The 23,343-nt window shown below is 38.9% G+C and overlaps 12 protein-coding genes across 14 annotated transcripts; 5 read left to right on the top strand and 7 right to left on the bottom strand.

The window, feature by feature from the left end:
* Nucleotides 1-2,081, bottom strand: Gasu_49450 (GC-rich sequence DNA-binding factor). The gene has a single exon (XM_005703959.1). The coding sequence runs from the start codon at nt 2,061-2,063 to the stop codon at nt 72-74; it is 1,992 nt and encodes a 663-aa protein (XP_005704016.1). The 5' UTR covers nt 2,064-2,081; the 3' UTR covers nt 1-71.
* A 110-nt stretch (nt 2,082-2,191) lies between these two features.
* Gasu_49440 (L-asparaginase) lies at nt 2,192-3,929 on the top strand. 2 transcript variants are annotated; one of them, XM_005703957.1, is made up of 7 exons: nt 2,192-3,004; nt 3,063-3,155; nt 3,205-3,357; nt 3,415-3,466; nt 3,515-3,582; nt 3,634-3,705; nt 3,761-3,929. In XM_005703957.1, exons 1-7 carry the CDS (start codon nt 2,222-2,224, stop codon nt 3,902-3,904), a joined length of 1,365 nt encoding a protein of 454 aa, XP_005704014.1. In that variant the 5' UTR covers nt 2,192-2,221; the 3' UTR covers nt 3,905-3,929. The 2 variants fall into 2 exon arrangements, with proteins under 2 accessions (XP_005704014.1, XP_005704015.1); XM_005703958.1 differs by lacking the exons at nt 3,415-3,466; nt 3,515-3,582; nt 3,634-3,705; nt 3,761-3,929 and having other exon boundaries at nt 3,063-3,396.
* Nucleotides 3,930-4,470: 541 nt separating this feature from the next.
* Gasu_49430 (nonsense-mediated mRNA decay protein 3) lies at nt 4,471-6,081 on the bottom strand. Its single transcript, XM_005703956.1, has 3 exons — nt 5,549-6,081; nt 4,591-5,492; nt 4,471-4,547 (listed from the first exon to the last, which is right to left on the bottom strand). Exons 1-3 carry the CDS (start codon nt 6,047-6,049, stop codon nt 4,496-4,498), a joined length of 1,455 nt encoding a protein of 484 aa, XP_005704013.1. The 5' UTR covers nt 6,050-6,081; the 3' UTR covers nt 4,471-4,495.
* A 588-nt stretch (nt 6,082-6,669) lies between these two features.
* On the bottom strand, nt 6,670-11,331 carry Gasu_49420 (serine/threonine protein kinase). Its single transcript, XM_005703955.1, has 2 exons — nt 9,807-11,331; nt 6,670-9,759 (listed from the first exon to the last, which is right to left on the bottom strand). The coding sequence occupies exons 1-2, from the start codon at nt 11,316-11,318 to the stop codon at nt 7,309-7,311; spliced, it is 3,963 nt and encodes a 1,320-aa protein (XP_005704012.1). The 5' UTR covers nt 11,319-11,331; the 3' UTR covers nt 6,670-7,308.
* Nucleotides 11,332-12,593: 1,262 nt separating this feature from the next.
* On the bottom strand, nt 12,594-14,311 carry Gasu_49410 (gamma-glutamyl-gamma-aminobutyrate hydrolase, putative). Its single transcript, XM_005703954.1, has 5 exons — nt 14,131-14,311; nt 13,888-14,085; nt 13,691-13,832; nt 13,279-13,634; nt 12,594-13,222 (listed from the first exon to the last, which is right to left on the bottom strand). Exons 1-5 carry the CDS (start codon nt 14,245-14,247, stop codon nt 12,683-12,685), a joined length of 1,353 nt encoding a protein of 450 aa, XP_005704011.1. The 5' UTR covers nt 14,248-14,311; the 3' UTR covers nt 12,594-12,682.
* Nucleotides 14,312-14,441: 130 nt separating this feature from the next.
* Gasu_49400 (AAA-type ATPase) lies at nt 14,442-16,296 on the top strand. The gene is made up of 3 exons (XM_005703953.1): nt 14,442-14,670; nt 14,729-14,961; nt 15,017-16,296. The coding sequence occupies exons 1-3, from the start codon at nt 14,468-14,470 to the stop codon at nt 15,895-15,897; spliced, it is 1,317 nt and encodes a 438-aa protein (XP_005704010.1). The 5' UTR covers nt 14,442-14,467; the 3' UTR covers nt 15,898-16,296.
* A 125-nt stretch (nt 16,297-16,421) lies between these two features.
* Gasu_49390 (4-methyl-5(b-hydroxyethyl)-thiazole monophosphate biosynthesis) lies at nt 16,422-17,116 on the top strand. The gene is made up of 2 exons (XM_005703952.1): nt 16,422-16,870; nt 16,919-17,116. Exons 1-2 carry the CDS (start codon nt 16,453-16,455, stop codon nt 17,065-17,067), a joined length of 567 nt encoding a protein of 188 aa, XP_005704009.1. The 5' UTR covers nt 16,422-16,452; the 3' UTR covers nt 17,068-17,116.
* A 4-nt stretch (nt 17,117-17,120) lies between these two features.
* Nucleotides 17,121-18,111, bottom strand: Gasu_49380 (dual specificity phosphatase). The gene has a single exon (XM_005703951.1). The coding sequence runs from the start codon at nt 18,107-18,109 to the stop codon at nt 17,153-17,155; it is 957 nt and encodes a 318-aa protein (XP_005704008.1). The 5' UTR covers nt 18,110-18,111; the 3' UTR covers nt 17,121-17,152.
* A 9-nt stretch (nt 18,112-18,120) lies between these two features.
* Nucleotides 18,121-19,281, bottom strand: Gasu_49370 (uncharacterized protein). The gene is made up of 3 exons (XM_005703950.1): nt 19,037-19,281; nt 18,717-18,993; nt 18,121-18,670 (listed from the first exon to the last, which is right to left on the bottom strand). The coding sequence occupies exons 1-3, from the start codon at nt 19,199-19,201 to the stop codon at nt 18,327-18,329; spliced, it is 786 nt and encodes a 261-aa protein (XP_005704007.1). The 5' UTR covers nt 19,202-19,281; the 3' UTR covers nt 18,121-18,326.
* Nucleotides 19,282-19,311: 30 nt separating this feature from the next.
* Gasu_49360 (origin recognition complex subunit 4) lies at nt 19,312-21,586 on the top strand. Of its 2 annotated transcripts, XM_005703949.1 has the most exons (10): nt 19,312-19,566; nt 19,614-19,865; nt 19,918-20,067; nt 20,117-20,167; nt 20,217-20,356; nt 20,419-20,533; nt 20,586-20,649; nt 20,696-20,914; nt 20,971-21,030; nt 21,081-21,586. In XM_005703949.1, the coding sequence occupies exons 1-10, from the start codon at nt 19,336-19,338 to the stop codon at nt 21,200-21,202; spliced, it is 1,404 nt and encodes a 467-aa protein (XP_005704006.1). In that variant the 5' UTR covers nt 19,312-19,335; the 3' UTR covers nt 21,203-21,586. The 2 variants fall into 2 exon arrangements, with proteins under 2 accessions (XP_005704006.1, XP_005704005.1); XM_005703948.1 differs by having other exon boundaries at nt 20,971-21,586.
* A 5-nt stretch (nt 21,587-21,591) lies between these two features.
* On the top strand, nt 21,592-22,476 carry Gasu_49350 (small GTP-binding protein of Ras family). Its single transcript, XM_005703947.1, has 4 exons — nt 21,592-21,684; nt 21,732-21,799; nt 21,854-21,916; nt 21,965-22,476. The coding sequence occupies exons 1-4, from the start codon at nt 21,594-21,596 to the stop codon at nt 22,355-22,357; spliced, it is 615 nt and encodes a 204-aa protein (XP_005704004.1). The 5' UTR covers nt 21,592-21,593; the 3' UTR covers nt 22,358-22,476.
* Nucleotides 22,477-22,563: 87 nt separating this feature from the next.
* On the bottom strand, nt 22,564-23,341 carry Gasu_49340 (40S ribosomal protein S15e). Its single transcript, XM_005703946.1, has 3 exons — nt 23,231-23,341; nt 22,969-23,175; nt 22,564-22,912 (listed from the first exon to the last, which is right to left on the bottom strand). The coding sequence occupies exons 1-3, from the start codon at nt 23,243-23,245 to the stop codon at nt 22,670-22,672; spliced, it is 465 nt and encodes a 154-aa protein (XP_005704003.1). The 5' UTR covers nt 23,246-23,341; the 3' UTR covers nt 22,564-22,669.
* Between the last annotated feature and the right edge of the window lie 2 nt (nt 23,342-23,343).

The following is a 23,343-nucleotide window of genomic DNA, read 5'->3' as shown; positions in this document are numbered from 1 at the left end:
TTCAATATGTTATATGAGGGTATCTATTTCAAGGCACATATATGACTTTAACAATATACAATTCTTTGTCATTACAAATAATAACCACAACGTTTTTTACAAGCTTCCAATTTATCCAGTTTGTCTGTCTCCTTGATAGTGGAAACGATACGAGTTACAAGTGCCCGAATGGCCAACCAATGTTGAGAACAAGGGTCAGGCCATTCTTGAGGTAAACAGTGACATAAAATAAAGTATAAACGGTCTAGAATATCTTCATTCGATAATATTCTTACTTTAGGCAATATATGGCGAGTGATGATTTCATCCAACAGAAATTGTTCTACATTCTTACCAAAAGGAATCAAACCATGCCAATAGGATATCATACGCAATATATAAATGAAGGCATTCCATTGTTGTTCATTGTTCCATGATGACTCTGAAAGATCAGTACACTGAGAGAGGATATCTTTCCCTTTCTCAAGAAATGTTTCATTCATCTTTTCCTGAATAGAAGCAAGAAATTCGGAATCCTTTGTAAAGTCGAGTATTTCCTTATAAAATATGCTCATCGTTCTCGTTTGATGAAGATTTTGAAAAAAATACAAATGCCTAAGCCACTTTGAAAGAATAGGAATAATAACTCCTTCTAAGATGGAAATCAAACAAGAGGAACGTGACAACCTTTCTCCAAATTCTTGATGATAAAACTTCAAAGCCTGAATACTTTGTATATCACATAAACTTTGCAATCCAAATGGCCAACAGCCCAATAACTCTATCTTGGTATATTCGGTTATCAGTTTGCTCAACATAAGTTCTCCATAGGCTTCATCATAGTCTTTAGGATAATTCTTTCGCCACCATACAAAATGTGCGACTACTTGCGATATAGAAGCATAGTCCCACTCTACATCCTGAAACAAAGCATTGCGAGCCTCTGCAATATTTGCCAATTCTTTCTGAATTCTACCTTTGGCACCAAAATTTTCTGAGCCATTGACTATGGAAGAATGCGAAAGCATATTGTCTTGCTCCAACTCTTCTTCAGGCTTCGGAAGAAGTCTCCAATCATCCTTTTCTAAGAATGAGATTCCTTGGAATTCTTCATTCATTTGATATTCCTGATATGCCTGTTCTTCTCTGTCTCTCAAACTATTCAATTGTTTCCACTTCTCATTGAGCATGTCTAACAAGTCATCAAAGTATCTACCTAAGTCTTCATAAAATGAATACTTTTCAGTTGCTACCATAGCTTCTGTTTCCTTCGCTTTCATTTGCTTTTGACAATTGTCCAAGGCCTTTTCTGTTTCCATCTGCTCCTGCAAAACTTTAGACATTTCTTCATCATTCGTCTTCATGGCATCTTGAAGACTATTCGAAACCTTTTCCAACACAATGAGAGGGTCTTGTAATAGTTCAGGTTTATGGAAACTTTCCAGTTTCTTATTGGATAACTTTTCCAACTTTCTAGTATACTTGTTGTTTCCTGAAGCTCTCCTTAACTGGTCGAGTTCCCAACGTGCTTCAGATTCTGAGTCTACTTCCTCTTCATCAACTATTTCTTCATCGTTTTGTACTCGTAAAAAAGGACTTTGAGTCTCACGGTTTGATTGGACTATTTCCTCCGGTTGTTGTTCCAATTGTGACGAACCATTGTTTTGTTCCCCATCTTCTTTGTTCCATCCAAAAGTCTGTCTTTTCAATTCTTCCATAGTTTCAAAAGAATATTCCGGTTCTGTTTGTTTTACCTCAAGCAAGGCTTGGTTCACCAGAGAGGAACTATTCGCCAGTTGCTTGAATTCTTTTGGAAACCATTCATCCTCCAGTTCTTGCTTACTTTCTTCTTCTTCTATGAAATCTGCATTGGATTCTTTGACAGCTCTAGTTACTTCTCTAGTACCCAACAGTCCACCTGTCCTTTTGTTGGAACACTTTCTGCCAAATGCTGTGGTTCGTTTTGTTCGTTTTATATAAATATCATTTGACTGTTGTTGTTGGTTAATTTCTTCCTTTCTATTATCTTCTTCGGTATCTGAAAGTTTCTGGCGAATATTTTTTGCTTTTCGTTGCTTGAGCATCCCTTTTCTCCAATGCTTTATATCGATATATATACTATTGGATCTTCCAATCAATAAATAAGACAACTCGGAAGAATAGTTTCATGTGATAAATCGTAAAAAGTCAAAACAGTATATTCTTTCACACTTTTCTAAAAATTGATTGTTATTTAACTCTCATGGTGGTGACGACTCTTGAAAATGTTGGTCGGCACACAACTTATCGAGCATCGTATCAAGTGGACTTTCCTTGTATTATAGTGCATGGAGGTGCTTGGAATATACCACAAAATAGAACTCAGCATACACTACAAGCTGTACAATCGGCAGCAAAGAGAGGATTAGAAAAGTTGTTGGAGAAACCACAAAACGGCGCAACTCCTTCTTCCTGTATAGAAGCTGTAGAATGTGCTGTTTGTTATTTGGAAAACGATGCTATGTTTGATGCAGGTTTTGGTTCTTGTTTATGTGCCAATGGTTCCGTTGAGATGGATGCCCTTATTATGGATGGTTCCACTTTGCGTTCTGGAGCAGTAGCTTGTGTTTCTAGAGTACGGAATCCAATCACATTAGCCAAAGCAGTAATGGAAAAAACACCTCATTGTTTAGTTGTAGGACAAGGAGCCGAACTACTGGCACAGGAACTGAATATTCCTATGGTAGATTCACCTTTAGAGATGGTATCCGATGTGGCTCTAAAGGAGTGGGAGTCTATTCATAACAATTATCCTGGAGCAGTTGATACTTTATTTCTTCAAGGTGGTGATTTTCACTCACATGAAACAGTTGGTGCAGTGGCTATTGATTCTTTAGGAAATATTGCATGTGCCACGAGTACTGGCGGTATTACTGGAAAACGAAATGGAAGAGTAGGAGATAGTCCTCTTATAGGTTGTGGTGGTTATAGTGATAGTCGTTGGGGTGGAGTTTCAGTTACGGGTCATGGAGAGAGTCTTATGAAGGTATCATCGATATTTGTATCCTATTTGTAATATTTTCAATGTGGACAATGCATAATAGGTTACTCTTTCTCGTCGAATCATTTTTGGTTTAGAAAGTGGACAAGAGCCTCTAGTTGCTGTTGAGAATAGTTTAGAAGAAATGTTGGAACGAGTAGGTGGAAAAGGAGGTGCGATATTGTTGACTCGACAAGGCAAAGCAGCGATTGGCTTTACGACATCGCGAATGGCGTGGGCGTTGTGTAGTCCACTTGTCTCTCAAAGTGGTATCGATGGCCATTGACTATCTATCGGTGGCTGCTTTACAGTTCAACCCTCAATTGGCACAACCTGAAGAAAATAGAAAAAGAGTTCAAGTGAGTTGTTGACATCACCACTCAACGTTGTGTTTTCTTGATACTGAACAACACAAGTATTTGATACAAAGAGATAAACGTCAGCCTTTTCAATATTTGGTGTTGCCAGGTTAGAAGTTTTCTGTCTTTTTGTAGTTTTGGTACTCAATGAAGTCAGAAATGTGTTTTACTGGATATAGTTTCACTAGTAAAAAACAAATACAGAGTTTAGTGGAACCTTTGCAAGTATAACAAACCTTTTTTCACCCAACACTTCCCAACAGTCAAAATCTTTAGGGACCTACTTTGACATTCTGTTCACAACTTGCTATAGAAAATGACTGTTATATCTCAGCAGGATTCCCAGAGGTACATTAGGATTATCAACCTTAGGTGCTCTAATTATAATGTTATGTTGGATAAGGTGGATTTGGATACTGGAAAATATTACAACTCGGTATTAGTAACGGTATGTGAACTTTTGTTGATGATACACATAGACTCTGGAAGATTTTCAGAATCCACGAGGTCAACTAGTTCACTGTTATCGAAAGACCTTTTTGTATGAAACCGATAAACACTGGGCAGAAAAAGGAACTGCATTTCGATACTTTGTAGATGAAAACAACCACAAGGTGAGAAAATTGGGAATATTGAGTACTTGAGAGTAACCAAACTTAGGTTGCTTGTGGAATCTGTATGGATATCAATCCGGAGGACTTTCTTAGATATGAAGATTATGAATTCGCGTCCTATTGTGCATCACAGTCTATCGATATCATCTTGTTTAGTTCAGCTTGGATTGGACAAGCGGATGACTTGTTCACACTTGACCAATATTGGTAAGAGGACAAGTAGATATATGTGTGAATATTCCAACTAAAGTTGTTAGGTATTTACGTTTAAAACCACTCTGGGGCAAACCTTGTATATTTGTTGGAGCCAATCGCATCGGAAAAGAAGGTGACACCCAATTTATCGGACAAAGTTGCATATTATCTCTACAGTCTGGAAAAGTAGAAGCTCAAGTTTCGAAAACTTTCCAAGGACTAGTCACCGCAAAAGTTCCTATCTAAAATATAGCGTTTGAAAAAAACGATAATGAGTGTCCTTCTAATCATTCAATTATTAGCGTCCCCATCTTCCAAATGCAAGTCTTCTAAAAGCTCTTCGACACCAACTTGTGGATAGTCATTATCATCTTCAGAGGCCTCCAATGTGGAAACTTCATCTTTCGTCGTTTTCTTATATAACTGAATGTTGGAACGCAACTCGATGTCTTGTTCCAAATCTTGCAAGAACTCTTCAAACTCTTCTGGATTATCATAGTCATTATGTTCTGAATCCATCTGCATTGCACTATTTTGAGAAGCTTTCTTGGCAAGTCGCTTTAGCTTGAAACGACGTCTCTTTGCTTGATTCTTTGTAGGATAAGTCTTGCGAACAAGAATAACATCAGGTAATTGCAAAGAACGATACTCGTCCAATACACTGTCATTATAATTAGCACTTTCTAGGTCATAACCTAAAACTAAATCACCCGCTTTTAGAAACTTGGCAACATGAGAACGAATGTAAAATTGTCTATCGGTGATACCCAAGTCTGATGAACGACTTACAGTCACATCACCCATACAATACTTTTTTTGGGATTCTCCGGTCAACTCACAATCCAACACTGTAAACTCTACAAGTCTGCGACTAGTGAGCAATGACAAAAAGGGATACTTCCAATACTGATATCCAGACAATTCTCCTGTTTGTAGGGTTAGAGGATCAATAAAACAAAGATTCTGTGACACTTTGGACACCAATACCAAAGGACCTAATCCACCAAGACTAGTCGAAACTTTTTTGGGTAAACAAACCAAATCATCTCTACAAACTGGAGGAAGTTCTGCAGAAAATGAATATTTGTACTTGTACGTAGTATTGTGAGGGTCATGTGAAACCAAATGATCCGAGTTCTTCATCCGTACAGGGACGACATGATGCAAAAAATCAACAAACTTAAGAGCTGCACTCTTATTTGGGAAATAGAAATCTAAACCATCCCTCAACGTTTTTAAACTCAACGTGTTGCCATGTGCATTATGCTTTAAAATCAATTGTTCCAAAAAATAAAAAGTTTTCTTATGATCCGCTCGCTGACGAACCTTGTGTATCCTGAGGTCATTCTTCATCTTGTTGATACAGTAGTGTACCAACTTACCTGGACAACTGCCTCCCAAGGGTCCATTTTTGCCGACTTCGCACGACACTCATAACACTGCTGATAATCTACGCAATACTCTACGATAAAAGATTGTTGAAGAATGGTGTGATTAAAAACTTCCTTTTGAACAGTTAGTTTCACTTTGATTCTTCTGGAATGGGGTTCCGTCCAAATAAAGTTGGCGTCAACCAAATGAAGCTTGTTCAAACCACGAATCCTGGCAACGCAGAGGGCTAAAAGCTCCTTGCTTTCAGGTTCGCAATAAACCCAATTACTAGGGGGCACGTGGTATTTACTACAAAACTTACAAAAATACAGAGTTATCTGTTTCGGTATCGTTTCCGTTATATCCACTCGACTGCGAATACAATTGACACACATATTAGAAGGGTTTGGGCTAATGGGAACACCACAAGTACAGCAGAGTATGGTAGGAAGTGTATGTGTAACAACGACAGGTTCCAAATTGTTGGACTGGTCCGTATCCATCTGTTCCATAACACCACCAAACCGTCGCAATCAGGCGAAGTTAAAATACAAATGGATGCCTGGGACATGATAAATGAAACTAAAAAAGCCATAAAGATTGGAAACCTTTAAATCATCGTTACACCGTATATTTATAAGTTATCAGCAATGAACAGTCAAAGAGACTGCTAACTAAGCTTTAATATCAAGGAAAGTTTTCTATGACAAACAAAGTTGCATAGAAAAAAGAATAGCAATCGAGAAAATATAGATTTCGAAAAAGTTAACTGTAACAGCATTGATGAGTGTGAAACACTCAAAGACACTAGCTAACCTCGGGTACAATTCATTGGAGCCATGACTACCTAAAAATTGTAAATTTCAAGTAAAAATAATGACTGCAATGCTTATAGACAAAACTGAATAACTTCCATGATTAAGATATTTCTATACTGTAAAACTTGACATTTTATTTCCTAAAATACTCCTTTTTCTTCCTACTTTGTTTGCAACGTCGACTTATTTAAACGAGCAAATTTAATTTTTGCATTTTTTAAGTTTTTGAACGTGGAATATATTTTTCTTGTTAAACTAAGAGAATATGGATTAAATTCTGTCCATTTTAAATTGTGCATAGATTAGACTAGTACGTGTAATAATCGAAATTTAATTTCGCTTTCTTTCAACGATGTGAACTATTTTTACGAAATGCGAGGAAACCAGATTTGATATTTTAATTTAAAAAATTTTAAGTTTAACATTGATGCGCTACATTATTACGACGTTACTGAGTGTCAGATATGTTTTCAACGACAAATAACATTTGGACTTTGATTTTACATAAAAATGATGCTTGGATTTAATTTTTAAGCTACACCTTTTTGTCTAACTCTGCGTATTTGTTATGCAACACAAACACACATGCATGCGTGAAATTAATTTGAAACCAAATAACCTACGTTAACGTCTAACGAAGGCAAACCTTCGTGTTTCTCGCAACGATGATAGCCCTTCTTAGAGTTGTTCAACATTGAAAAAGTTTGAAAAATAGGTTGCTACTGTCTTTACTTTTTAACTATACAATCATCACTACTTGCCCACTGGATACTTTTTGTTTTCCAGAAGGAATGCAGCATTTCATTTGTATATGATGGGTGCACTTTTTCAACGTGGGGTTATGGCAAGGCTTGCCCTTGAAATTCCAAGTAAGGACAATGTGTTCATCATCACAAAACAAGTATTTCATATCTGCAAAGGTAGATCATATAGGTTATCAAACGCAATAATATTTAATACGGCATTTGTTCGAGCAATTTCATAATTTCAGGAAAAGATGGCCTTCGACTAGGATCTTGCTGCCAACACGACTGGATCAGTTGTGCCAACGGAGCTGGGCAGCTAGGTGGCATCGGTGGTCTCATTTGTTTGGATAGTACAGCGACAGCAACTTGCATAGGTTGGATACCGTAATAGGGTAACTGCTTTGCCACCATTTCCCATAGGATGATTCCAAACGAATACACATCTGCTTTTTCCGAGTAAGGTTGGTTAGCTAAAACTTCTGGTGCCATGTATTGAAAAGTACCACATTGACCAGTCATTGGTCCTTGTGTTTGGGTTGCAATGAGCCGCGTCAAACCAAAATCTCCCACCTTCACTGTAAAATGATCGTCTAACATCAAATTGGATGATTTTAAATCACGATGTAGTAACTTGGAGGCATGAAGATAAGTCATCCCGCGGCAAACATCCAACGCCATTCTCTTCATGAGACTCCAGTTCATGGGTACGCGATAGCGATGCAATATATCGAACAACGTTCCTTTGGACATAAATTCCGTGACAATGAATAAATGAGGCGGTCTCGTACAGGCTCCCATGAACAAAATAACGTTGGGATGACGAAGCGTGCAAAGAACAGCAACTTCGCTTTGAAACTCCTTGACTGCGTTTTGATTGACCAAAGCCATGGCACTTATGGTTTTCACTGCAACTGCAGTACCTCGAAAACGGGCTTTATAAACCTGACCAAATCCACCTTGACCAATCAGAGGACCCCACTCCAACTCAGTAGGGTCGATTTCGAAGGAAGGGTTCAAACTTCTCATTAAACTTCCACCTCCAGAAAAAGGTGTCACTTTGGAAGACAACGATACTTTTTGAATGTTCTTTGCTGCTTCGCAAATCACACAATGACAAAATGGAGCATGTGGCTTCTCAAACTTTTCATTTTTCATTTTATCTGCAATTTGGACCTTGTCATTTTTGTTCTCCACCTGTTCCTTGTTCAAGTTTTTTTGTTTGGCTACAGGAGCCTGTACTCTGTCATCCAAATGCCTTGTGTGTTGAGCATTCTTATCCGCTATTGTTCGCGAATGGTTTGCTTGAGCATTCAAGGGTTTCTTCATATCGAATTCTTTTGAAACTTTCTCATTCAGTATATCGTCATTATGACTCGAGGAAAATTCGACAGCGGAAGAAGCTCTTGGTCTTCCTCTCTTAGCATCCTGCTTATTGCCTATTTTTTCAGGAGTGGGTTCGTCACCATTTCCGACATGATAGCCGCGATCGCTTTTCGAATGCGTAGAATTCTCCGCGGTAAGTCTCTGTCGAAACTTTTCCCATCCTTGTGGATCATTTAATACTATTTTCTGTTCACTATTACTTGGTTTTGGTTGGTTAATGACACCATTAGGCATAGCATTACTTGACACATTGTGTGTTTGTCTGCGATCTTTTATCTCTTCGACCAAATGTTGTTGGCCTCTAAACGGACTGAATACTTGCTCCTCCATTCTTTTAGTCACAGTACGTTCTCCCACTGCTAATGGTCTCTCGCTATCAAGTAACTTGGCAATCTTATCAGGACTAGCAAAGTCATCTACAAGCTGTGCTACAGCAGCATTCACGTCACCTTGGGTTCTTTCCAATGCTAGTTGTGCATGGTCTCTAGTAAAGCCCATGTTCAACAATTCTCGCAGTTCCACTTGGAATGGAAAACGACCTTTTTCCACCATTGAATTCAACCTTTTATCAGATTCTAAATGACTCGGCGTTTCAGGTGCGGGTTCGAAGAAAGCCTCCAAAGGAGCGATACTGAAACATAGTTTGGGTAACGTTCCTTCACGACACAATTCAGCTACATTAGGTTCTGCAAGAACTGAATCCACAAAGGTATAAGTCTGTTGATGTCCAGAACAGAATGTATTGTAACAAGTACGAAGACCTTCTAAATCCCTCCTTTCACGATAATATTGCGTTAGAAAATAAAAGCAGGACAGAGATGCAAAATAAGCCTTTGTAATTTCGATAGCTAAAGACGGGATAACCATCAGTTTCAGTTCTCTGCAAGGGTCATTACAAGATAAGAAATAAGCACTTAGTTTAAAACAATGTTCAATCAAGTTAACAAAGGCATGAAGGAGGGGTTCTCGTTTTCCTTGTAAAGGGTCTTCAGGAGTGCCTGGCAGTTCGGACTTCCCCATATGCCTCGAATGTCCATGGCTTACAGTAAGAAGCAATTGTTGTTGATAGTGTTGTTGATAGCTTGCAATTTTCGAACGGCTACCATCAAATACTGCAGAAAAATCATGAAATAGTTTCGCCTTCAGCCTTAACAGTGTACTGAATCTACTTATTTCTCCACCTGCAAAACAAAAAAGATAAACGTCATCCGTAACGGAAACATTCTGCAAGTGTTCTCTGCTCCATACTCTTTCCAAATATTCAAAAAGTTGATCCTAAAATCATTTGTAAGAGTGCAAAAAAGTACAAGTTTCAAAACAACACTTGCTTGTCGATAGGAAAGTTCCAAAAATTCTGGTGGGCCATCCACCATAACTTTGTAGATAACCGTTAGATACTTAAACACTACAGTGGCAGAGCTGGACCTTAGATGACTTGCAAATGATTCGTAAAGTACCATTCCCATATGTCTTTCCCAAATATCAATAACTATCCAACGAATATGCTTAGGCTTTGCAGGTTTAGGAGTATTGGTTGTAGCTTTGGCTAGGGATGATTCAAAAGATCCTGGACGATGATAAGACTCCCAAGGTCCACGAGTTACATTGTGAGGTACATGATATAAATGCAATAAATAGAGGTCATCTCGACTAAGTCCTCTGCCAGGTTCGACTATCTGTGTCGATGTATTTCGTGGTCCAACAGGATCGTCTTGTGAAGTTCTCTCTATTGCACGCAAGTTGTTAGTGGAACTCGATAAACTTATTCCTTCTTCCGTTTTTCTACGGCCAACAGAGGATTCCTTTTCCATTGTAACAGAGTCTCGTCCGGTTCTTTCCTGTGCTGGCATATCGGACATTGGAGGAACCAGACCTTGAGCAGCTGCCACTATATATGAAAGACTAAAACTATCGGGACGTTGTGAAGGATTTTTGGATAAGCAACGACGTATGACTTCCAGAATTTGTGAACTGTATCTCCTACAAGCTGCTTCTGGGAAAGATACTCTTCCAAAAACCGCTTGTATTTTAGTTGTGGAGTCTCTTTCTCCACCTTGAAAAGGTTTGTTTCCACAACAAAGCTCATAGGCAACGGCTCCAATTTGATAAACATCCTCCTTGTCAAGCCTTTCAGGAGAGTTTTCAAGCCATGAAGACAGAGTAGTGGCCTTCTTCCGTCTTTTGAGACCAAACCCTCCTATTTTAACTCCAGACTCTTTACAGTAAAGCAGTTTGTCCAAGGAAAGATCTCCGTGTACTCCCATACCCAACTCGCGCATAATAAGGACACCTTGAATAATATTTTTCAATATAGCTAACAGTTGCTCTTCAGTTACAGGAGGTCGAAGTGGAGCAACGTTTATGTACTCCACGATGAAGATAAGACAAGATCTTGCATAAGGTACTTTTGCATAGTCCAATAGTCTCGTAAAGGGCAAAACCTGTAAAGACCCATATAAAACATTGGCTTTGTCGCTTTCTCCGTCTAGTCTCGTTTTACTTTCAAGTTCTTCATAAACTGTTTCCTGTTTCTTTTGCAAGCTACAGTCCGAAAGCGCTTTCCAGTCTTCTGCTTCCTTTAATAGAAGTTCCCACTCTGAGGGATTGTGCGCCACTTCAAACTTCACCACCAGCTTGTCTCCGTTGTCCACACTTTCTGCCACCCACAACAAAGTTTCGTTGTTTGACGAGTTACTGGTTGTTGACACGGGATGCAAAAACCTCAGAATCCATACTTTTCCCGAACCCCCGCGAACCTTGCGGTTTTTTCCCGACTCTATTTCCAAAAAGTCGATGAAAGTAGCATCCAGTTTATTTACTTGGCCAACTGACATAAGACTATTTCAAGTTACTTCTCCAGTGCGCTTTCATAAACGTCTTAGTGTGGCATGGTTTGGCCAAAGCCCCTCCTCAGAAACCAAATATACTCTAATTTTTTGCTGTCCATTCGATCAAGTTGTTGGACAACTTGTGTGAAGAAAATTTTTTTTTCTTGACAATATTGTACATATAGATTATGGTGGAGAATAGTAGAAAGGCTTCTTGTCCATTTTCTCATTCCGGTTGCAAGTCTGCTTCTGTATTTGGAAATAAAAACTTTTCAATTTATTATTTTTGTAGCTTTTGAGAAACCACACAGATAAAAAAAGCACCAGTTGAGACATCTCACAATGCCAACTTTCAACAAAGAAATTGAAAATATCATCCAACATGAATCTCAAAATAAGAAAAGGACAACGCTCAACGTTGAGGAATTGTATAAAATTATCTAATTGCAAATAATTCAGGGTGCGCATGATTCTTCCGGTCGACATTACTTTAAAAGAAGGAATATCCCAACCCAAATCATTTTTAGGAAAATGGCTGTTTTTCTACTTTGTCTCATTGTCGTTGCTTTCTCGGTTTCTTGCCATGCTGCTAGTGGAAAATATGAATTAGTGGTTACCGTGTATGATTCTTCCAATTGTTCCGGTCAAATCTATGGTTCATGGACATACGAGTCCAATTCAACTTGTTTCACGGTAGTCCAGCCGCCCGTACCAACTATTTATATCAATATATCTAGTCTCTCAGGTGACGTTTATGGTTCTATATGTGATGGTTGCGGTTCTGGTGCAAAATGTATGGGCAAATATGAGGAAGAAGTATGTTACAATGTAGACAAAATCATCCAATCCACAAATTATCCACTCGGAGTACAATTTGAATATTATAGAGTTCCAAAGCAAGTCAAAACCAACTGCTCAGAGTGTATGAGTCAATGTAAGGAGAGCTATAATAAGGATAGTGTCCAGGTCAATTTCGAGATTAGTGTAACCGATGATATCACAGTAGCCATATGATATTAGAGATAGACTTTGGAACTCATTCCATGTCTGAGCTGATGATTGTCAGCTGACTGCCATAAAATAGTGCTGTTTTTTTGTCACTTTACTTGAATGGGTTTATATACAAAAGTTAATGATGCTGCTTCTAGAAACGTTGGGAGTGTACAAAGTTTAGGAATCTTTGAAAAATGACGAGTTTTCTTCTTGCGATTCAGTTGTAACGAAGTGTTACTGTTACATGCGATGTTCTATACCACATATGTTCTGTTTCAATACTTTGCAAATGTCTTCCGATCCTTTATATATCCAAGGTATTTAAGACACTATACAGAGAAGCCCCATAAAAGTAGAACGAAATATCCAAACGTGTTTTACATAAAATGATGATTTCGGTATTCCACAACAGTTGCTAACGCTTGCTCAAGTGAAGCAGCTAGTTTTTCAATTTCCATTTGGCTCAAAGAAGGAAGAACTTTTGAAACTTGCTGTAGAGAATGTACGATGTTGGTTGGAACTTCCTCTCTGACATTTTCCAATGGTTTGCTTTTTCCGCTATTATAATATAAATTTCCTCCTCTTACGGTAGCTCCAATACGAGACAGCCGATTCAAGTCATCGACACTTAGGGGTAATGGCGTTTCCAAAAACTTCATACCAAGTTGGAATTTCTTCATGGTTTGTTCATCCAATGCCAATTTGTCATGATATACTCGTGCTGCTTCATTGAATGATTCGACAACCATGCGATACTCATCTTTTACGGTATTCGTAACTGTCTTTGTGGTGGAAGTTGCGTCACCTCTCTGCTTCGTAGCATAAGCTTGTACAGCAGCTATAAATGTTTCATATACTTTGGGACATCCTGGATAATCATATCGAGCTTCCTTTCTGGGAGATGAGTCGGAAACGTGCTAGTCAGACTGTCAAGTCTCTGTTGATATATTTTGCCAACAACAAAACTACTTACTGACTCTTGCATTCTCTCTGGATGAAACTGTAGTCCTATTAGAAAATTGCCATTCTTGGGGTCATAAGTAGAGGGACAATAATAACCTTCTATCAAACCATCAGGAGCAGTTGCCATAGGAGATAACAATCTTCCCAAATCCTTGATTCCTTGATGATGATAAGAATTCACCATAATTTCTTCTTGTTCAAACCAACTTTGAAGTGGAGTATCAGGCACAATGGTGACAGGATGACGATGTCCATCGTAATTATCATAATCAATATGTTTGATACAACTCCTTAGTTGGAGTTCAACATCGAAATATAATGTGCCTCCTAGTGCAACATTCATGATTTGACAACCTCTACATATGCCTAGTGATTGTGTCTCAACAAAACAAGTCATCATAGAACAACAGTTTAAAACTCACCTAAAAAAGGGATTCCTTTCGCAATGCACCTTCTGCATAGTGCAAACTCTATCGAATCTTTTTCTTTATCAACTTTTGCGTCACCGCTATGCTTCTGCTTTATTTTTTCGATCAACTCTGGATCCAAGTTACTAAAATCAGCCTTTTTTGCTATTAGCGACACTATTTTTTCCAATTTTGAGAACATTCTCCAATACCTGATACAAGGAGGGGTCGATATCTTCTCCTTCACATAATAGGACTCCGTGAATAGGCTCAAAAGATTCCAACATTTCGTGGACTCTCTGTACGCGGGGAACTATGAGTGGAACAGCACCGTTCTTCACAATTAAATCCAAGTGATATTCTCCAACAAAGTCAACAAACTTATTCTTTCGGATATGCCTCCTACTAACCTACAGAACACCAAGTTAATTTGGTTAATATGACTAGAAAGGTACCGAGAGAAGATTGGAATACTCTTCCCAACATGAACCATGGGACAAACTTACAATAGCTACTCGTGGAAGTTGAGAAGAGAGTACTTCCAAACTGGACTCTAAACGTTTCTCTTCCATATGGAGAAGAAGAAATATTCAACTCGTGTTCACTGTCGTCACAACAAAACGATCACCAAAACCATCAAGATGAAATAAATGCCGAATGACCTTTTTCAACTAGCTACCATAAAGATAAGAAACAATGCAATAACAATACATGTTTTTGAATAAGGAAAAAATTTTCGTAATAACTTTTCATAGTCTCGACAGCATTGAGCATTGTCTTGGTTATAAAGGAATGTCGTCGAATGGTGGAAGTAGTAGTAACGGTGGGAATGGTCGTTTAGGACTTACTTTAGACGCTATTTTTGGTGAACTTTTGGCTGCAGCACTGAGTTTAGCTGTAGTTATCATAGGTGGTAACTTTCTTAAAAACAAATTGGACCCCCTCCATGAACAGAAAAAGGCCTTGAGGAAGAAGCGACAAGAGCTGTCACAAAGGTTGTTTTGCGTTGTCTTATTATCACTTTTGCTTGTCTTTCTAAACTCATTAAAATAGATTAAGAAAGTTGAATAGCAAAGCATATGACTTGGATGACTTGACTTCATTGGAAGCGGTCGTTGCACAAGAGTTGGTGTTACCTGACCAACTCGACGCTGATTTTACTGCAGTTGGAGGTTTGAAGGAGATAAAAGAATCGTTAGAAGAGACCGTATTGCTTCCTTTACTTCGGCCTGAGTTGTTTTCTTCATCTTTTCTTTTATCACCCACTAAAGGTGTTTTGCTATATGGTAAGATGATATTGCCTATTATTATTTGGAATGATCTGACGCTCTTCTTCATTAGGTCCCCCTGGAACGGGTAAGACACTGCTGGTAAAAGCATTGGCTAAAGCAAGTCGTGCCAGTTTTATTCCTATATCGCCTAGCACTATTTTGAGCAAATGGGTTGGTGAGACCAACCAACTGGTCCACGCAATCTTCTCACTTGCTTATAAGATTCAACCTTGTATTCTTTTTATTGACGAAATAGACTCATTGTTCCGTGAAAGGAGTGCCTATGATCACGAAGCATATCGAGATATGAAGGCTGAGTTTATGTCGCTATGGGACGGACTGTTAAGTGACCCTAATGCTGCAGTAATCGTAGTTGGTGCTACTAATCGCCCTTGGGACATTGATGCTGCTATTCTCCGACGCATGCCTCGTTCATTTTTGGTGGATTATCCTACAACCTCTGAAAGGAAGGAAATCTTGCAAGTTATTCTCTCTGAAATTGTTTTAGAACAAGGCTTTGACTTTGACCGTATAGCAGAAGAAACGCCAGGGTTGACGGGAAGCGATTTAAAGGAAATATGTCGAGTTGCTGCGTATCAACCTATTCGAGAAGCTTTACAAAAGGAAAAGAAGTTATTGGCCAATGGCAAGAAGCAACAGGAACAAGGAATAAGCAGCTTTGCCAATTTGGCTAACGAATATAGTCGAACCATAAGACCATTAAGAACTCGCGATGTATTGAATGCCAAGGAGACAGTGGTTCCAACTATTTGGAAGAGTAATTCCTATCGTGAACACTGTGAAAAGCAATATGAGGCATCTTTGGCAAGAGATAATCAGGATGAAATAGTTTCTACCTTTTTAAACAGACTTGTATCTCAAATGCATATATTGGATAGCAACAACAACAATGAGGCAAAAGTAAACAAGCATAACGAATCATCTCCCTAGAGAAACAACTTGCTTCTTGTAGGGGCTTATTGTATTTCAATTGTCCTTGGATAGTTTTTGATGGGATCAGAGCAATATATTGGAAGTTGTGAATATAAAGCATTTTGTGTAAGACCATTGATAAGTGTATCCGGAATTCCCACAAAGACCAAAGTTCTTTAGCCATTTGACTTCCTTTGGCTCTGACTTTCCAGAATTAGCCATGTTTTTGGTCGTTTCTTCAGTTACATAGCCAATTGCATTCCGTTCTATTCCAAAATTGATCAATTTCAGATGAGTCGTTCTAAGGAGACAAAATTCTATGGCGTAGTACTTTGAATAAGACTCACCATCATTCAGTAACATCCTGAAATGTTGAAGGATTTTCCAGTACTAAGGTCTACAGCGTGTGATTTTACGAATAGCTATCACTGGATATTTCATAAGGACCTGTTGTTTCTCTACAAGAGTTTACAGACCAACTGAAAAGTTATCCATGAAAGCCAAAACAAATGACAATCTCTTTTAGAAAGCAAACATATCTCCATTCTCTTCCATAATCATTTCTGGGGCACAATGTTTCTAGTGTTGGTTCCCATCGCCAATGGAACAGAAGAAATAGAAGCCGTATGTGTTATAGATACCCTTAGAAGAGCAGGCTTCGAAGTCACTGTTGCCTCTGTACACGACACCACGAGTGTGGTTTGTTCACGACAAGTACAAATAGTTGCTGACTGTCTGCTATCCGAGTGCAGAGATAGAGTATATGACTTGATAGTTCTACCTGGCGGAGCAAAAGGTGCAGAAAACCTGGCAGCAAGTGAGCTATTGGCAAAGCTACTGAAAAGGCAAGCAGTGGAGAACCGCTGGTTTGGTGCTATTTGTGCGTCGCCAGCCATAGTGTTGTACTCTTTGGGCTTATTGCCTGCACGTGCCACTTGCCATCCCAGCGTGGAGGATAAAATAGACAACGTTGCAAAGGAACACATAAAAGGTAAGTTGAAGAGTCATATAAACTACTCACTTTTCTAAACTACCGTAGAACGAGTCGTTGTTGATGCAGACAAAAAGTGTGTTACTAGTAGAGGGCCAGGGACAGCCATCGAGTTTGCCTTGCAACTTATAGAGTGCCTCGCGGGAACAAAACTTCGTCAGGAAGTGGAATATCCAATGATTACAGCAAGTATTTGAAAAAATAAAGCAAATATTCTTATTCCTTATTCACAAGACAGTATTTTGATCCAAACACATTGAATACAGTCTCTACACAAGTAGGTCATACAGCGTCTTGCAAACTCTTCCAACGTTCTTCATACTGTTTCAGCTGAAGAATAAAGTTACCAAGTGGTTGCACATCACTCTTTTGAACAATAAGAAACTTCCATGCTTCTTCAAAGGTATTTCCAAGATAAATCAAATATGCCAAAACTACAGCAGCAGAGCGAGAAACTCCAGCATAACAATGAACTAGAATTCTTCCTGAAAGCTTAACCTTTTCAATAAACGCAATGGCTTCATCTAAAAATGGATGCAAGTCTTGCGTTTCCAAGTCGCGTATCATTAGTTGCTTATATTCATATATGCCAGGGAAATGTGCCACTAACTCTTCACCTACGATCAATATATGAGTGATGCCTAATAAATCCAATGCATCTCTATCACTCGCATTGCGCTCGTTTCCCAAATAAACAAACGAAAGTATCTTACAAGGAAAGGAATCTTGGAAAACACTACAACGCAACAGAGGAATCAGCGCTTGGGTCTTCCGGGAGCATTCTATAACTTGGCAACTAACAGTGTGCCTCGGATAAAGATTACTGAAAAGAGAAAATCCTCCATTTAAAACAAAGAAACTACAGCCCTGAAACATCTGTTGCTGACATCGGTTATGCAACTTCCAAATAGGATTCCACACAGTAGTTTCCGTAGAAGAGTGGTCATACAAGACAATATAACAAACCTGCTTCTTTTTTAACCTTTCATTGATAAATTTGGAAAGTTTTCGCAGACATTTATGGAGATACAACTCAGAAAGTTGAACGTTCAGAAGTTTCTTCTTATTTAAAGGAAGGTTGCGAGACCCCTTGATATGACCCAGACTGTACAACTGAGAGCAACGCAAGTCAACAATAAGCCATTGGTCTAAATACTGCACAAAGAACTTGGGAGGTAACGACCTTTGGGAAGCCCCCAAGGTGGTTACGGACAAAGGGCTATGAAGAGAAGTTTCCATAGCTTCAAAAGTTACTGAAAAGTTTTTTTGTTGAAATAATATCCCTTGGGTTTGTGTAAAACAACAAACACATGGCGACTAAGTTATCACACAAGGAAGCTCTTAGCTAGGCGTCACGTCATCCCCGCTTTAGCAATGCCCACATGAATTTATTTTAAATGCACAACGTTTGAGACAACAAATATCAAACATACCAAATGTTGCCTTTCAAAGACATTTATGATTGCCCTGTGGTTGAAAGTTTCTTATCCGGTTTTATAGTGGTTAACAAGGCTTCGTAGGTATCCGGAGGGTTGGATTGTGACGTTGCTTGTTTCCTTCCAGCCACTTCAAAGGTGGCGTTCATCGTATTTTCCACTTGCAAGCAGGCACAACATATTTGTGCTACATCTGCTCTAGATACTCTCCAACTAATGCGGTCACCTTGGTCAACCATTATGGACTTGGCTCCCTTTGATGCTTCATTGATAAGATGTCCGGGTCGAACAATAGTGTAAGCCATCTCTGGATTTTTTTCATGAGTCTCTATGACGCCAAGTTCTCCTTGTCTTTTCCAGTGCACTATCGACACAAATTCAGTAAATAAACACAATAGGGTATTACTCACTTATTCGACCAAAGGACGAGTTTAAGAACAGATATGGAAACGAAGTTCTATTTGTAACCATAGCTGAGCTCACTAAAACGAGTCGTTTGACTTTTGCTTGTGCTGCTGCTTCAGCGACATGAACTGCTCCCAAATAATCGACCTGTTTCGGAGTATTTTTCGAAGTACCTGGAACCCTCCAACCTGCTGAAGCTGACGCACAGAAAAACACAGCATGAGCATCTTTCAATACGCTAGAAAGTACTGAATTTTCCAGAACATCGACGTGCACAAAATCCTATATATTCTAAGCAAAAATTTCAGCTTCTGAAACTACTTACCACTCTAGAGGGATTTTTGACACTTTTCAACAACATCTCCCGAGCAACTTCAACCCTTCTACTAGCTGCCCGAACATGATAACCTTGACTTTCCAGAGCCAATACACACTCTTTTCCAAGGGGACCTGTTGCACCTATAACTACAACCAGACCTTTATCTGACATGGTGGTTCAAATCTAAAATGTCGTGGATCTCGCATGGCCCAATCGTTCGAAAATTCCTTCTACAAACGCGCCCTCAGAAATTGTCTAGAAAATACTTTCAAATGGCGCCAAATTTGGATTACATAATTTGCTCTATGCAGTTGCGCAATAGACCGTATGAGCCACATAAAGTTGTAAAACCAAAACAGCGTAAGACGGCAAAGCAGCCACAAAAACTGCAACACACTTCAAAAAAGAGCTCAGAGTTTGTATCAAATGTTGCTGTTTCACTGAAGCAATACCAATGTATACAGCTTCAACAGGAAATACAGGAATATTTGTTGAATAAACTTTGTCAAACAAAGTTGACAACTTGGGAAGATCGGGTAAATTTCACTTTGAGTTTTGAGAACACCACAATGATTGTTTTCAGGATTTCTTGAGCATATCAAAAACTATTGAAACACTGCTCCGAAATCCTGCTCCTCAAGGTGAGTCTATCATTCTAATTGGTTCTGCAGGCTCCGGGAAGAAGATATTAGTAGAAGAAACCTTGCAAAGGGTGCAAGTAGATGAATCAATACAAAATTTGAAAGTGATTCGTTTGTACGGTGCAGTTCATGCCCTGCGTGAAGGACCTATGAAGGAGACTCACGTTCAACTCAAAAATAGCCTACCAAACAAAGTAAGGTATCTTCTAGTATCTTATGAAGAACAAGCTGTAACTGGATAAATAGGAAGTTGAAGAGTCGACACCAGAGGATGACCTTCTGGAACCAACTTCTGAGGACACTTTGACCACCTATTTATTTTTGCTCTATGACTTTGAATACTTTATCAGAGAAAAAAATCAGTCATTCATATATCGCATTTTCGAATCTTTTCAGGTAGGAAAGGAATGAGACACACTATATCGCCGTATGAATTTTTTTGCAGAGAAACCGTATACGCGGAGTTGTTCTTGCCACCTCACAGCAGCATGATATTGTGAGTGGAGTCCATCATATTTACGTTCGAATACTTATACAACTTTAAGGTGGACTCTCTGGAAAAAAGAATCAAGTCTCGATTTTCACATCGCATATATTACATGCCCGCTCTCAACGATATCGAAAAAGTCCTCAAGATTCTCGAGTCACTCCTCTGCATTGACTGTGATGCACCTTCATCTATAGAGTAAGAATGCACCTCAATTATTTCGAATCGTCACGTTGTCTAACTATCGTATAATTTTTCAGAACTATTAAACAAGCTTTCAATCAACAGATATCCAAATTCGTTCAAGATACCGAGTGGAATCATATACTCGAGAATTTTTTGGGATTCACTCCAAACGTTTCATCTTTTCTTAGTGTAAGTCTTATTTGTTCATAATGGAAACTTGGAATGTTATACACAATTTTAGCTCGTTTTCTACATAATAACCAATCTATCATTGGACGAGTTTGGAGTTCCTAAATTTGACCTTGGTATGCGTTTCCTACTTTCTTTAGAATCGTTCACATTTGGGATTAGATATCATAAGGCATGGTAGCTGCCAACTCAAACAGAGTGTTGGAAGAATGCAGATGCTCAAAAATCTTTCTGTGTTGGAAGTTGCGCTTTTGTCTTCTCTTTGCCGTCTAACGTGCCGTAGCATGGATAAGAATGAAAAAGAACGAGCCAGCACGAAGTTGGTAGCTTTTTCATTTGAAAGAATTTATCAAGAATATCTTAAAAATGAGTTCAACTCTGGTGAGTAGTTGTCAGTATAATAACGATACTTAAAGTGAGATTTGATTCCTATATAGATTCCGCTACCTTTACAACGGACTCTTATAAACGGCCAATAGCTTGGAAAGCGTTCAGTCGTAAGAAACAACGAGAAGCTCCTCCACTTGAGAAAACATTCTTTTCATAGGTCTCTTGGATCTCCAACTGATACGATTTCAAGAACGACATATCGAGGGTAGAAATGCTATGGAGCTTCAACCTGCTATTTTAGTAATATCTCCTGAAGAGTTGAGTCAAGTTCTTGAGTGAGTAGCTCAAAAACAAATAGCCCAGTCCTAATTCTCATACTTTGCACAGAGAGCACCCATATATATCTACTGCCATGCAAAGATGGAACAAAACTAGAAAAGCGATTTAAGGATACTGGAATCCTTCTGGTTGTTGCATATAAAGCTGTAAAAACCTTGCCAACTCTCCCATCTCAACGAGATTCCAATGTATTTGTGGCTATTGAAGCCCAAATGACGATGTACAACATATCCCTCGATTTGCTTCAAGTGTATCTTTGTCAATTTGCTGTCCTGTTTGGTATTGAGGCTTTTCTTCTCTTCCAAAGTATCCATTGTTTTCTTGGACGCAAGAGTGTTTTATACAGATAATATCCTGCATATGCGAGACTCTTTTGTAATTTCTAGTATTCATGGAGGAAGATTCTCGCAACAGTAACGTCTTTTTCCGACTTGACGGAAACAAGTTTAGGAGGGTAGCGTTGTTGGGTGCAAAAGGAGTCGGTATGTTATAAACTCTTTTTTTTGCTCGAGTCTGAACCTAGTCTTAGGAAAATCTTCTATTGCTACTCGCTTTGCAGAAGACACCTTTTTGGAGTCCTATCTTCCTACAATAGAGGTGGTTGACGCTAGTTTTTGTGATTTATGCCTTATTGCTTCTACCTTTTCCTAGGATTCTTATCACGCTACTTGTAAACACAGAAACGAGACTTACAACTTGGAGATACTGGATACGGTAAAGTGGCTGTTGTTGTACATATTTGGAAGCTTATTTGTTGAATAGGGAGGACAGGACGAGTACTCGTATTTAGGAACACAGCTTACTATTGGCGTCGATGGATATGCGTTTGTTTATTCCATCTGTGATGGTGGTTCGTTTGACATGGTTCCGGTTGCGCATAGACTGCTTGCAGAGGCGTTAGGAACGAACAATGTTCCCAAAATATTAGTTGGTAATCTTTTGGATTCTGCCGATAAGAGAGAAGTTTCAGTAGAAGAAGGAAAGAGTTTAGCAGAGAAATTGAATTGTCCGTTTGTGGAGTGTTCAGCAAAGTCGGGTCAGAATGTCTCAAAAGTTTTTACTTTATTATTAGCTGAAGTGGAGGGAATGTACTTTCAACGGAGCTCTATAGAAATACCGACAAGCTCAAACTCTACACGATGTAGTATTATTTGAAAAATTTAGCATTTAGTTTCTGTTTGATGTAGTGTTAGTTTCAATTGTGTTGTGTAGTTTGAAGAAATTTCCAGCCAACTAAAGACAAGTGATTTGTTTCTAATGGTTGAGTTTCAATTCATTCAAAACTGGTCCATTCTTTGATAAGAGCTATAGAAAGCTCTTTGCTTTCATCCTTTTGACCAAATGAGTGAGTGAAGCTTAATCGATTGCCGCAAAGTTTTATGATGCAAACCAAGTTCCCGTAGACTCATTCACTGTAAATCATGAGCATTGTATGTTCTGGATAATATCCACACAATTTTGTGCTGTTTATTTCAACGGAATAAAACGAGAAGAATGTGTAGCACCAATACCAGGTCGCCCATGTTTCACGGGTTTGTAAGTAATAGAAAATTCACCCAAATAGTGACCGATCATTTCAGGCTTGATTTCTACTTGATTGAACGTCTTGCCGTTGTAAACCCCAACAACACTTCCAATCATCTCTGGAAGGACAATCATGTCACGAAGATGAGTTTTGACCGCCTCGGGCTTCTCATGCTCAGGTGCTTCCTATAGAAAGAAAAAGGTTATGAGCTCTATAGTCCCGAAAAATAACCGAATCCAACCTTCTTTGCCTTTCGAAGCTTTTTCAACAAAGTTTTGTATTTGATACCCATCCCTCGATTTAGCTTTCTTCTAACTCTGCTATTGAATAGTTCCTTGAGTTGTTCCATGTTCAAGTCCAACAACTGATCCAGTTCTACGCCACGGTAAGAAAATTTACGAAAGGTTCTCCTCTTTGGGGCTCCGCTTGAGGAAGCTGCCGCAGCTTCCTGTTGAGAGATACGAAAATAAGAGATACAATTAGCCGTTGCATACAAAACTTACCGTAGTTTCTTCCATATGTATGTTCCACTAGAAACCAAAACTACAATGTCCTGTTAACGCAATCGACGTCGTCCAACACACTAAAAACAAATCAATTGAAATGGGAGCGATTC

The sequence above is a fragment of the Galdieria sulphuraria genome (genome assembly GCF_000341285.1).
Source record: "Galdieria sulphuraria unplaced genomic scaffold scaf_47, whole genome shotgun sequence".
NCBI classification, from domain to species: Eukaryota; Rhodophyta; class Bangiophyceae; order Galdieriales; family Galdieriaceae; genus Galdieria; species Galdieria sulphuraria.
This window is presented reverse-complemented; position numbering and strand designations above follow the sequence as displayed.

What these genes read in the sequence shown, in the direction of transcription:
- Gasu_49450 (XM_005703959.1), bottom strand. Translation starts at nt 2,063, where the DNA reads ATGCTCAAGCAACGAAAAGCAAAAAATATTCGCCAGAAACTTTCAGAT.
- Gasu_49440 (XM_005703957.1), top strand. Translation starts at nt 2,222, where the DNA reads ATGGTGGTGACGACTCTTGAAAATGTTGGTCGGCACACAACTTATCGA. An exon ending in TCAATATTTGGTGTTGCCAG is followed by an intron (nt 3,467 to 3,514) that starts GTTAGAAGTTTT and finishes CAATGAAGTCAG; the next exon opens with AAATGTGTTTTACTGGATAT. An exon ending in TCTCAGCAGGATTCCCAGAG is followed by an intron (nt 3,706 to 3,760) that starts GTACATTAGGAT and finishes ATGTTGGATAAG; the next exon opens with GTGGATTTGGATACTGGAAA.
- Gasu_49430 (XM_005703956.1), bottom strand. Translation starts at nt 6,049, where the DNA reads ATGGAACAGATGGATACGGACCAGTCCAACAATTTGGAACCTGTCGTT. An exon ending in CTTGGGAGGCAGTTGTCCAG is followed by an intron (nt 5,493 to 5,548) that starts GTAAGTTGGTAC and finishes AGGATACACAAG; the next exon opens with GTTCGTCAGCGAGCGGATCA. An exon ending in GAGTTGCGTTCCAACATTCA is followed by an intron (nt 4,548 to 4,590) that starts GTTATATAAGAA and finishes TCCACATTGGAG; the next exon opens with GCCTCTGAAGATGATAATGA.
- Gasu_49420 (XM_005703955.1), bottom strand. Translation starts at nt 11,318, where the DNA reads ATGTCAGTTGGCCAAGTAAATAAACTGGATGCTACTTTCATCGACTTT. An exon ending in TTTCCTATCGACAAGCAAGT is followed by an intron (nt 9,760 to 9,806) that starts GTTGTTTTGAAA and finishes AAATGATTTTAG; the next exon opens with GATCAACTTTTTGAATATTT.
- Gasu_49410 (XM_005703954.1), bottom strand. Translation starts at nt 14,247, where the DNA reads ATGGAAGAGAAACGTTTAGAGTCCAGTTTGGAAGTACTCTCTTCTCAA. An exon ending in AGTATTCCAATCTTCTCTCG is followed by an intron (nt 14,086 to 14,130) that starts GTACCTTTCTAG and finishes GGTGTTCTGTAG; the next exon opens with GTTAGTAGGAGGCATATCCG. An exon ending in TCGACCCCTCCTTGTATCAG is followed by an intron (nt 13,833 to 13,887) that starts GTATTGGAGAAT and finishes ATAGCAAAAAAG; the next exon opens with GCTGATTTTAGTAACTTGGA.
- Gasu_49400 (XM_005703953.1), top strand. Translation starts at nt 14,468, where the DNA reads ATGTCGTCGAATGGTGGAAGTAGTAGTAACGGTGGGAATGGTCGTTTA. An exon ending in CGACAAGAGCTGTCACAAAG is followed by an intron (nt 14,671 to 14,728) that starts GTTGTTTTGCGT and finishes TCATTAAAATAG; the next exon opens with ATTAAGAAAGTTGAATAGCA. An exon ending in TAAAGGTGTTTTGCTATATG is followed by an intron (nt 14,962 to 15,016) that starts GTAAGATGATAT and finishes CTTCTTCATTAG; the next exon opens with GTCCCCCTGGAACGGGTAAG.
- Gasu_49390 (XM_005703952.1), top strand. Translation starts at nt 16,453, where the DNA reads ATGTTTCTAGTGTTGGTTCCCATCGCCAATGGAACAGAAGAAATAGAA. An exon ending in TGCAAAGGAACACATAAAAG is followed by an intron (nt 16,871 to 16,918) that starts GTAAGTTGAAGA and finishes AAACTACCGTAG; the next exon opens with AACGAGTCGTTGTTGATGCA.
- Gasu_49380 (XM_005703951.1), bottom strand. Translation starts at nt 18,109, where the DNA reads ATGGAAACTTCTCTTCATAGCCCTTTGTCCGTAACCACCTTGGGGGCT.
- Gasu_49370 (XM_005703950.1), bottom strand. Translation starts at nt 19,201, where the DNA reads ATGTCAGATAAAGGTCTGGTTGTAGTTATAGGTGCAACAGGTCCCCTT. An exon ending in TCAAAAATCCCTCTAGAGTG is followed by an intron (nt 18,994 to 19,036) that starts GTAAGTAGTTTC and finishes TAGAATATATAG; the next exon opens with GATTTTGTGCACGTCGATGT. An exon ending in CTCGTCCTTTGGTCGAATAA is followed by an intron (nt 18,671 to 18,716) that starts GTGAGTAATACC and finishes TTGTGTCGATAG; the next exon opens with TGCACTGGAAAAGACAAGGA.
- Gasu_49360 (XM_005703949.1), top strand. Translation starts at nt 19,336, where the DNA reads ATGCAGTTGCGCAATAGACCGTATGAGCCACATAAAGTTGTAAAACCA. An exon ending in TAAAAATGAGTTCAACTCTG is followed by an intron (nt 20,915 to 20,970) that starts GTGAGTAGTTGT and finishes ATTCCTATATAG; the next exon opens with ATTCCGCTACCTTTACAACG. An exon ending in AGCTTGGAAAGCGTTCAGTC is followed by an intron (nt 21,031 to 21,080) that starts GTAAGAAACAAC and finishes TTCTTTTCATAG; the next exon opens with GTCTCTTGGATCTCCAACTG.
- Gasu_49350 (XM_005703947.1), top strand. Translation starts at nt 21,594, where the DNA reads ATGGAGGAAGATTCTCGCAACAGTAACGTCTTTTTCCGACTTGACGGA. An exon ending in CCTATCTTCCTACAATAGAG is followed by an intron (nt 21,800 to 21,853) that starts GTGGTTGACGCT and finishes ACCTTTTCCTAG; the next exon opens with GATTCTTATCACGCTACTTG. An exon ending in ACTTGGAGATACTGGATACG is followed by an intron (nt 21,917 to 21,964) that starts GTAAAGTGGCTG and finishes TTTGTTGAATAG; the next exon opens with GGAGGACAGGACGAGTACTC.
- Gasu_49340 (XM_005703946.1), bottom strand. An exon ending in AGCTTCGAAAGGCAAAGAAG is followed by an intron (nt 22,913 to 22,968) that starts GTTGGATTCGGT and finishes TTCTTTCTATAG; the next exon opens with GAAGCACCTGAGCATGAGAA.